Consider the following 11,536-nt stretch of genomic DNA (forward strand, 5'->3'; position numbering starts at 1 on the left):
ATAGCCGCAAATAAGGAAAAATAGTATTTGTGGTCAGAAAAATGTGCAAAAATAGTCCATATTCTTATTTTAATTCCCTTTTCATTTTGGTCTCTTAAATTTTTTTTAAAAAAAAATCAGTTTGGGACCACATGCCTCTTCATTGAACATAATCCTAAATTGACTAAAAATTTCATTTTAAATCATTTTAGCCAAAATTTTTTCTTTTAGAGTCATGACATGAGATTTTGATACCTTGCATCTCATTTTAGTCCTCATGTTTGGAAAAATTGCACAATTGGACTAAAAGGACCTAAATGCACAAATATTTTTCATTTTAGTCCCCGATTTCACTCAAAGTGCAATTAATATTTTTCTAGGGTCCCCGTTTAAAGGTAATCATATTTTTAACTATTTGGGAACATTTACGTGTAACTCATAATTGTAATTTTTCCTATTTATAGAAAACATATTTGATGTTCTCATTGTCTAATTCCAATTCGTCTTCTCTTTCAGTTTTTTTTTTTTTTATAGTTGATCTCGTCTATATCATCATTTGATAAATCGTGCATAAATTACTTATACATAAATTGGTCCAATTTGATTTAGTAAATTGAACAAATGCGATTTAATTTAATTAAGTAAGTTAAAAAGATAAAGACATTTTAATTTTAATATATATAGTCCCCTTAATTAAATGAAAAAAATTAGGAACAATTTTTTTACAGTTACCAAATGCATTTCTTTTCTTCTTTTCTTTTGTTTAAGAACAGAAATTTTATGCGATTACCAAATGTATTTCTGTTCTTTTTTTATTCTGGGTACATATTTTTTTTGTAGTTACCAAACGCGTTTTTGTTCCAAAAAATCGTTGCTGGGAACATAAATAAAAAAAAATGTTTCTGTTCTAAAAGTTGATCCGGGAACAAAAACGTTACCATACGCAGCCTTAAAGGACACTCCAAAGCCACAGCAGGGTAAAACCCGAGAAAGCAAAAGCAAGAGTGAAATGATAAGGGTTGTGAGCGAGATGGCGATTGAATTCCCCACTGAGATTCAATGCTTGGGGATTCCTATCGTTTTAGACGGGAAGAGTGTGGTTTTGGGGAATCGAATTAGGGTTTCGAATTATGGGAAAAACATGTAGACGAAGATGTTAGGGATATATATATATATATATATATATATATATATATATATATATATATATATATATATATATATATGCTGGCCGGACATGCCGGTGCGCCACATCAGTCGGGAGAAATTAATAAAAGGGTTAATGTCAAAAAAACTCAAATTGGTACATATATGACAAATTTACCCCAAGCTATTTTTTTTGCCATAAAAAATCTCAGACTAGTACACGTGATAAATTTACCCCAAACTAGTAAATTTATGACTAATTTACCCCCATTAATTTTTTATTAAATTTTACCATCAAATTGTTAAGTTGGATGACACGTGACGCTTAATCGGTGTACCAATTTGGGATTTTTACCCTTATTTGTCATAGATGTATTAATTTAAGATTTTTCATGGTATTAGCCGATTTAATGAAAACTAATGACGGGTAAGTTTGTCACATGCATACTAGTTTTGGATTTTTTGTGGTAAAAAATTTAGTTTGGGGTAAATTTGTCACGGATGTACTAGTTTAGGATTTTTTGAGGTCAAAAATTAATTTGGAGTAAATTTATCACATATATACCTGTTTGAGATTTATTGTGGTAAAAAAAGTTTGTAGTAAATATATCACATATATATCAATTGAAGATTTTTGGTAATAAAAAATAATCTATGGTAAATTTATCACATGTGTACCAATTTAATATTTCTCGTGGTATTAACCATTAATAAAATATGGTCACGTCGGGTTTTCAACAATCTCAATCAGAGTTGATATTTACGTGGTCGTTTCTTTAAATAGTGTCACCTAAGGTAATCCGATAAAATTTTTTGGCAACAAAGTGAAATGCCTTACGAAAGTTTTGATCCTTCTACGTTCTTTATCCCTAAATATGAATACTGAAAAATACAGCCAAATGCTTATTATTTGACACATGTAAATTGTCAGTCGTATTGCCGGATGAAATACAAATGAAACTTCACACCAAATGCACGCACCCGCTGGACCAAAATGAGCTGACCAAAAAGATAAAGACAATTATTACTCTAATGAATCTAAAAAGATAAAGACATTAGAAACATAACGCTTTCTTTATCAGTCAAAGTCTTTATTGCTCACCACAGACAATAATCACAAGACATCAGCCTCATCATCGTCTCCAACTTTGATGATTGAAGACAATCCTCCAAAGTTCAGGCAAACGAAGGACAGGATGAACAAGAAAAAACTTATTACAAAGAAGGTCTATTGTTATTGCCGCCAACCCCAGACTACTTGGACTAGAACCTTTGATTCACTGCTGGTTCCTCATGGCAAGAACCTTGCCCCAAGCAGGCCGGGCCATGATGTCGACCGCCCAAGCGCTCACCTTGGGGCGAGCAGCCAACAGCTTCTTCAATGGTGTCCCCATCAGGTTGGTCATGGTTGGTAGGTGGTGGAGGTCAGCCAGGGTGAAGTAGTCGCAGCCCAAGTACCTGGACTGGCTCAGCCGGGCCTCGTAGACGTCGAGCACTTTGGCGAGCTTGGGCTCGTTCTCCTCCACTACAGCAGCGTCCGTGGCCATGCCGAACTTCGGCTTGTACACGAGCTCCCACAGCAGCTTCGACGCGAAGGGTTCAAAATGGTGGGCCTCGACCTCAATCCACAAGCCCACCGTTGCCATGGGTTTGCCCTCGTAGACGAGCGGAGTGCCCTTGTCCGCGTAAACATGAGCAATGTACTGAGTAATTGCCCTCGATTCTGCCACCACAGAGAGCATAACCAAAACATGAACATATTTGGCATAGTTGTTTCTCGTTCAGTTGACTGGTTGAACACTCAAAAAGTTTAACTAAGTACTGTTTCTTTCATCATGGTTACACAATCTATCCGCGATCGGATCAGCAACTTCGACTAACTACTTTCATCTTTCATCATGATCACCCAAGATTATCTATCGTTAATAGAACGACATACCGAATAGCTTCACATCTCCGTCTTCAAAGGCCGGGACTTGACCAAAAGGCTGCACAGACAGGTCCAGAAACGTTAGATCCGAGAGAGACGAAGGAGGGTTTCTTGAGAGACCACGCTGAGACACCAAGGCCAGAAAAATAGTTCGGAATACGGTCGAACAGGTGGTGGGCAGGGAGGGAGACTCACGTTGATGGCGAGAAAGTGCTCCTTCTTGTGCTCGCCGGCTCGAATGTCGACGGGGACTAACTCGAACTTGAGGTCCTTCTCGTAGAGAGCAGCGAAGACCCGCATCGCCGCGGTGGAGAAGGCGGCTTCATAAACTTTCATCACCATGATTGCCTTCCTCTGCTTTCTTTCTTCTTCTTCTTTTTTGGCGTCTCTCAAGAACTAAATGCAGGACAAATGTGGCGAACGATGGTGGGATTCGGGCTCATTTTATAAGCGCTTCAGCGATCTTGTTCTGGAATGATCTTATCAATTTATGTTGTAAACTCGATATGAGATGAAGATGAGGAAAGGCAGAGAGAGAGTGGTTGGCAAAGAAAACGACTGCAGTACGTCTATTAACGATAGTGGCCGGTTGAAATACAAATGGGACCCACACCAAAAGCGCACACATGCTGGGCCAACTAATTTCAAAATGACTACTTTCATATCCAATTAAGCGAAAAGTAAGAATTAATTATTTTCAAAACTAAAATTTTTAGCTGATATGTGTTAGACATTGCGAGGGCGAATTGGACAAGTGGACATTGGTGTACTTTTGATTGAATTTTGACTTTTTCTCCCTTAACTCTTGAACTCTGGAAACTGCTACAGGGAAAGAATGTTGAGGTGAAAGGAAAAGAATGTTGAGCTGAAATATGTTTGAATAACGTAAAATTTGATTATTGAATTTAAGCACGTTAGTTACTGTTCAGAATTTGATTGTTGGTGGTCTTTGGAGGAAGTTTTGATTCATGTTAGGCGCTTGAAAAAGATGAACCGAAGACAAGAAAAATTATTTGCCATAAATGAAAGAGGGGTAGTGAAGAAACAAGCTCGCCAAGGTCCTCGACATCTACGAGGCTAATGTAGACGCTAATCATCATACTTGGCACAGTCGGCACCGACGTGAGTACTATATAATAATATTTTAATTTTTTTTTTTCTGTTTTCCTTCTTTACTTATTCTTTTTTCCTCCATCGAGCCTCATCAATGGCTGCTAGCCTCAAGCACCCAAGCCTGGGCTGGCAAGGGCTACCCTCGGGCAAGGGACACCAAGGGCTTCTTTTCACAAAACGGCGAGGGTGATTTTAACGCTAGCTATGCTACGTTGAACGGTCAACGTCCACATCGGTGATTTTCGCCAAAATTGGCCTAGTGGACTCAATTTGTAAAACGTGAAAATATTCCGGATTTTAATTGGCAATATTAAAAGGTTTAGGACTGAATTGACAAAAGTATAATAAATTTAAGAATTTTGAACAATTTACCCAAGATTCTTCCATTATCTTGTCGAGCCCTGGTCAATAAAATCATAGAGTTTTCAATACATTGTCTTTCTTCGTGCTACTTGCAATCGATATATTATAGATCGAATCCAATTTCTAGCTCTTTCCTTATGTTTGGCATCCTGGATAAAAGGCCGAGAATAAAGCTTCGCAGTGGAAGTAGATTTTGAATTTCCACTCTTCCTTTTTCTATTTTCTCTCATGTTTTCGAAACATAAATCACGTCGGCTCAAAAGTCTTTGAAAGGAGAGGATTCCTTTCTTGCCCTTTAAAAAGTCTTCCTTGAGAAATCGCTACTTATCGCCGTGTGACGTGTCCACATAGGTGTCGTTCCCTCCCGCCGATGACTTTAGTTTCTCAACATGGTTCTTGTTCCCACCACCATTAAAGCGAGTACGAGAATGTGTCAACGCCTGCGATGGAGTCATCGCATGCCCTCTCTCTCTCTCTCTCTCTCTCTCTCTCCATCTCGCGGATCCACAGCCACATACAAAGTATGCACAATGAATTGATAAGGTCATGTTGGTAAAATATTGATCAAATAGGATGAACAGATGAATCGGACTCTGAGGCGTGATATCATTTTTTTTAAGAAATTATTTGCCCCACAACGTTGCTAATGGTTTCCATAAAAATCCTCCAGGATACAATAGAGTCTCAAGCGAGAATATTAGATAGTAATTCTAATATTTCTCCGAGAACTCTCTAGGAAACAATTGGAAACGAAGACTGTATTTCTCTTATTTGAAAGGACAAAAATTGAAGTTAGAAATTGTAAATAATGAGCAGAATGGTTGAATATATAATGAGAAAATAACACACCTTTTCGCGTCCGAAAAGGTGTTAATTCTCACATACCTTTTCATTATTTGAAACAGGTTTTTTTTGTTTTAAAAATTGCAACTCTTCGTATATAATAACCGATAGTTCAAACATATTGTTGAGAAAAATCTCTAGACAGTTTTGAAGTTGACAAAACAATCCAAGTACTTTTGTGTTTTGAGATAATGCCGTGATTTACTTGTTTTGCAGATTATCTTTTTGGTACGGGAATGCACGAGATTGAATCTGGCAAAGGGATTTGACTCGAATGTTGTTTCTGAGAGTCTCGGACGCTAATTCGAGCTCGGACGTTGAGCGGGGATAGCTTAGACGTTCAAATGACGCTCGAGCTCCGAGAGGAGTACTTCACGAGCAAGCAATCGAACTTCAAGAGGAATGCAAATTGAACTTAATTGATGCATATCAACGGACGCCATCGAACTGGATCATTCTTGAAGATTCTCGGTCACTAAGATCAATCAAGGATGCGGAACCAAGAGGACAAACAAAGACTTTCCAAATGGAAGAAACCATCAATGGAAACCCGGGATCATAATTGTATGGGCGATTTGATCCAAGCGGGGAAGACTTTCCTTTGGTGATCCCCAACGGCTAAGAGATCTTCTTTTGGCAAACATCTCGTCCAAAAGAGTAGATTTGGAGAGATCTCTTCTGGATGCCTTACAACGGCTAGATTGGAGGCGTAAGAGTATAAAAGACATCTCGAAGACGAAGGGAAATAGAGATCGGCGTAAAGAGGGAAAAATGTTCACAATTCCTAGATAGAGTGTACTTCATTTCAAACACACTTTTTGTTCCATCCATTGTAATTCTGAGGAGGTGTACACACGAGTGTTGAACGCTAGGTTTGACGTCCCGCGTGTCAAGGAGATCACCGATCCGTAACCTCCGAGCAAATTACTAGTGGAATCCAGCCAATTGGCTGTCAGCCGAAGAAGTGGACGTAGGCTTAACCAAAACCGAACCACTATAATCCCTCCGTGCGGTTTTCTTTATCTCTTATTCTGATCACTCTGAATATTTTGTTATAGCTAAAGCGCACACGAACAGCGCGCATCGATCCCATTACATATCCCGCATCAATTGAATTGCTTGATCATCCGAGATCTCTGTTTTACGTTGTGTGATCTAAATTCCGCATTAAAATATTAAAATCACACTTGATCACCTATTCACCCCCCTCTAGGTGAATTTACTAGCCATCATCACATATCTTTTCATGTTCGAAACTATACGTTCAATCACACCTTTTCATGTTTGAATCGGTAGTTATTTTTCGAATAAACACAAATACGCCAAAGGTTGTAAGAGTGTTTTAGAAAATAACTACCAATTGAATAGACACGACCTTTCAAAGGTTGTAAAAGTGTTTTAGAAAATAACCGCCAATTGAATGGACACGACCTTTATGTCCTTTCATCAATTGAACAAATAAAATAACTATCAAGTGGGACAAGACACCTCTTCGTCTATTTTACAAACAAACCACCAACAATCCCCCACTTTGTTTATAAAACAAAATAAAAAAATAATAATTTTTTTTAAATATAGCCAACATTTCCATGAGATTAATATACATACATAAAGGTCTCTTTCAAGTTAAACATTTATTTAGTGCAAGTATCTCAAAACTCTATCAAAGTTATAAGTAGCTTGGCTTTAAACTTGTTACTCTAAATAATAGAATCGAACATACCGCACATATACTAACTTCTTGTTTCAACTAGAAGTTCATAATTATTCAACACTATTATGGCCTTGTGCTTGTTTCTGTTTCATAAGCTCTCTAGAAAGTAACCTCAACTTTCGTAAGAATTGGCATCACTTCTAAGCCCATATGGGTGAAGTATTACCACGTGTTTACGTTACTAATAAACATGCTACTAAATCGTATTATACTTCATTAAGAGTATAACTTAGCCTCTAAAACGTAACTGACGATACCGACTTCTCATGTCCGGGCTAATGTCGGTATCAAACAATCACTTTCAGTAACTTGTTTTTACCCATTAAACCTTATAACTAGTGATGTGCTAGTATTAGGTCGGGTTACCATTATCGGTGATCTAATCAAAGGGTTTCAGCCCCATTTCTTTTGAGGTTGCCTTCACCACATCTCTTGAAAGAGCTTTTGTAAAGGGATCCGCTAGATTCTTGTTTGACCTCACGTAAACAATTGTTATGATACCATCATGAATCAATTATTTCACGTACTCATGTCTTAGACTGATATGCTAGACTTACCATTATAAATGCTACTATAAGCCTTTGCTAAAGTAGCTTGACCGTCATGATGAATAGAAATAGGAGGCATAGGACTAGGCCATAATTTGATGTCCATCAACAAATTTCTTATCCATTCAGCCTCTTTCCCACTTGCTGCTAAAGCAATAAATTCGGATCCCATAGTTGAGTGAGCTATGCATGTTTGTTTCTTGCTCGCCCAAGAAAAAACACATCCACCTAACGTGAAAATCCATCCAGAAGTAAAATGTTTAGCTTCCACACTAAAAATCCAACTAGCATCGATGTATCCTTCTAATACTGTCGGATAATTATTATAGAACAATCCCAAATTTTTAGTTCTCTTAAGATAACCAAAAATTCTAGTAATCGCATTCCAATGTCCTATATTTGGATTACTAGTGTATCTACTCAACTTACACACGGAAAAAGCAATATCAGGTCTAGTACAATGCATCGCATACATTAAAAACTCTATAGCACTTGCATATTCAAGTTGTGCTACTGCTCTACCAGTATTATAATTTAATTTGACACTAGTATTATACGGAGTACTTGTTTCTTTGAAACCAATATGTTTAAATTTATTTAACATTTTCTCAACATAATCACATTGGCTCAAGGAATAACCCCCACTATGTTTTTTAACTGTAATACCTAAGATAGTATCTACTTCGCCCAAGTTTTTCATTTTGAAATTTGAAGTTAGATATTTCTTAGTGTCAATGACTCCAGCCATATTAATTTCAAAGATAAGCATATCATCAACATATAAGCCAACTAGAACACCATAGTCTTTAGTGAATTTAGAATAAATACACTTATCAGCACTATTATGCTTAAAACCATTAGATAATATGATCGAATCAAATTTCTCATGCCACTGTTTGAGTGCTTGCTTAAGCCCATAAAAAGATTTGACCAATTTACATACTTTCCTCTTATTTTCAAGAAGAACAAAACCCTCTGGTTGTTCCATATAAATTTCCTCATTTAAATCTCCATTTAAGAAAGCATTTTTAACATCCATTTGATGAACACAGAGATCATTAATGGATGCTAGAGCAAAAAGAATTCGAATAGATGTTATACGTGCTACAAGAGCATAAGTATCAAAATAATCTATTCATTCTTTTTGTCTATACCCTTTAGCTACTAACCTAGCCTTAAAAGCTTGGACAGTACCATCAGAATTGTATTTTCTTCCGAAAACCCATTCACACCCAATAGGTTTAGATTCTTTTGGTAAATCTGCCAATAACCAAGTATTGTTGGACATGATCAAGTCCATTTCATCATCTATAGCTTCTTTTCAAAAGGAAGCATCTTTAGAAGACATAGCATCACTAAAACTTTTAGGATCATCTTCTAAATTTAATATTAGGGGCTATTTATTTACCACATTATTATCTCTGTCTCCTTCTACGAGGAAAACACGAGTGATAAAATCTGGACCAAAATCCTTTGATTTTCTTGCTCTAGTGCTTCTCCTAGGTTCAATCATGATTTCAAAGTCATTTGTTATTTTCTCATGAGAATCTACGTGTGTTTCTATGGGTTCTGAATTATTTGTATCTTGTATTTGAGCATTATTCTCAATAACTTCAGAATCCGTAGAATACTTATTCTCGAAGAATTCAACATCTCTTGATTCTACAATGACATTTGAATCTAAATCAAGAAGCCTATAAGCTTTACTGTTTTCAGCATATCCAAGAACTACACTTTTCATAGCTCTAGGACCAAGTTTTGTTCTCTTAGGATCCAGTATTCGGTAATATGCCAAACACCCTTACACTTTAAGATGTGACAAGTTTGGTTTTCCACCTTTCCAAACTTCATATGGATTGATGTTATTTTTCTTGGATGTTATCATATTATGAATATAACATGCAGTAAGCAATGCCTCTCCCCAAAGATTAATTGGTAGCTTTGAATTCGAAAGCATACAATTAATCATTTCTCCTAAAGACCTATTCTTTCTTTCAGCTAAACCGTTTTGTTGTGGAATGTACGGTGCCGAAACTTGATGAATAATACCATGTTCTTCACAAAAGGCTGAAAAATCGTTTAGGAAATATTATCCGCCTCTATCCGAACGTAGGACTTTAATTTTCCTTTCTAATTGATTTTCCACTTCAGACTTATATTTTTTAAACATAGTAAACGCCTCATCCTTTGATCTTAGGAGATAGACATATAAGTATCTACTGTAGTCATCCAAAAAGGTAAGGAAATACCTTTTACCACCACATGTTATCATGCCATTGAATTCACATATGTCACTATGCACCAAATCTAATAAATTTGAATTTCTCTTAACACTAGGAAATGATTTCTTTGTTAACTTGGACATAGCACAAATTTCACATTTATCAAATTCTCCATTAAAATTTATCAAGTATAACTTTTTCATATTCTATAAATAGCGAAAATTTAAATGTGACAATCGACTATGCCATAAATGAGGAGAATTAACAATGTAAGCTGAAGACACAATATTATTATTGATACTCAATTGATACATGCCATCATTGGCGTAACCCTTTCCCACAAACAGTCTATTCTTCGACGGGATAACCTTATCTGACTCAAACAAAACCGGAAACCCCCTTTTACAAAGCAGATCAATAGAAACCAGATTTCTCCTAATTTCGAGTACAAATGGTACATTAAGAAGAGAAACCTTCTTTCTAGAAGTAAAATCTAAACTGACTGTGCCTTTTCTAGCAACATTTGCAAGAGTTTTATTTGCCATCTCAACCTCTTGAAGATGCACTTCAACAATCTCTTCAAAGTGCTTAAACATTGATCGATCCTTGCATATGTGCACAGTTGCACCGTAATCGGCCCACCAAGTAGATTCGACAGTGGCATAATTGACTTCAGAAATCATGGCCACATAATCCTTAACCTTTTCAAAAATATTCAAGTTCGAAAACTTGGTTGAAACCATGGCCATGTAGTTCTCTTCAACCATATTTGCATCCGCCTTAACCGTTGAAGTATTCTTGTCCTTGGATGTGCTTTTGCGGTGTCCGCACTCCTTTGCATAGTGACTCTCCTTGCCACAAACAAAGCAACAACCCTTTTTCTTCTTCTGTGGCTTCTTAAAATTCTGCCCTCTTTTACGTTTCAAGTTTTGGTAGATTTTGGACTGAAATCCATTTCCCTCTACAGAATTCACTTTGGTATCATACAAAACAGATTTATCACGTAAACGCGACTCTTCCTCAATGCGAAGATGTTTTTGAATTTGATCCAAAGTGATGTCCTCAAATTTATGCATCATCCTTTTTCCATAATCTTTCCAACTAGGAGGCAATTTTGCAATAATTGAGATTATGGACTTGTTCCAACAAGGGTTTAGTATCAATGAACTTAAAGTCAAAATACTTAGCGATCAGATATTTGTTCGTACCTTGCTCCTCTACTTTATACTTGAAGTCGAGCGCATTCTATGTTTCTCTAGCAGACTTCATCTCAGTGAACAAGTCATAGAGACGATCGGATAACGTGTTCAGTATATGGCTTCAACAAAGCAATTCGTCCTTTTCACGTTTCTTCCTCTCCTTGTTGACCCTCTCAACATCGTCTGTACTAGGTTCTCCTCCTTCAGTGGTAGGCACCGGATCCTCTATAGGCATTAAATTGGGGTCGAGGATATAGGAAATCTTCAGGGCGGTGAGGAGAAACATCATCTTGTCTCTCCAACGAGCGAAATTGTTGCCATCGAACCGATCCAGTTTCATCATATCTTGGTTCATAACCTTGATTGATTCTGACTCTATTGTTGAATGAATAATTCCTTAAAATTGTTGGTAAAATATTGATCAAATGGGATGAATAAAGGAATCAAACTCTGAGGCGTGATAACACTTTCTTTAAGGA

The 11,536-nt window shown here is 36.8% G+C and overlaps 3 protein-coding genes across 3 annotated transcripts in view; all 3 read right to left on the minus strand.

The window, feature by feature from the left end:
- Nucleotides 1-2,180: 2,180 nt before the first annotated feature.
- Nucleotides 2,181-11,536, minus strand: part of LOC115750251 (glutathione S-transferase-like) — a 29,876-nt gene continuing 20,520 nt past the window's right edge. The window contains exon 9 of the transcript XR_007197448.1: nucleotides 2,181-2,336. The gene's annotated coding sequence lies outside the window, so the exon portion shown is untranslated. The remainder of the gene's footprint in view (nucleotides 2,337-11,536) is intronic.
- LOC115750254 (glutathione S-transferase-like) overlaps nucleotides 2,181-11,536 on the minus strand; it is a 29,710-nt gene continuing 20,354 nt past the window's right edge. The window contains exon 6 of the mRNA XM_030687477.2: nucleotides 2,181-2,336. The gene's annotated coding sequence lies outside the window, so the exon portion shown is untranslated. The remainder of the gene's footprint in view (nucleotides 2,337-11,536) is intronic.
- Nucleotides 2,367-3,490, minus strand: LOC115750252 (glutathione S-transferase-like). Its single transcript, XM_030687476.2, has 3 exons — nucleotides 3,251-3,490; nucleotides 3,065-3,113; nucleotides 2,367-2,848 (listed from the first exon to the last, which is right to left on the minus strand). The coding sequence occupies exons 1-3, from the start codon at nucleotides 3,395-3,397 to the stop codon at nucleotides 2,403-2,405; spliced, it is 642 nt and encodes a 213-aa protein (XP_030543336.1). The 5' UTR covers nucleotides 3,398-3,490; the 3' UTR covers nucleotides 2,367-2,402.

This window comes from Rhodamnia argentea, chromosome 1 (assembly GCF_020921035.1).
Source record: "Rhodamnia argentea isolate NSW1041297 chromosome 1, ASM2092103v1, whole genome shotgun sequence".
Taxonomy (NCBI): Eukaryota; Viridiplantae; Streptophyta; class Magnoliopsida; order Myrtales; family Myrtaceae; genus Rhodamnia; species Rhodamnia argentea.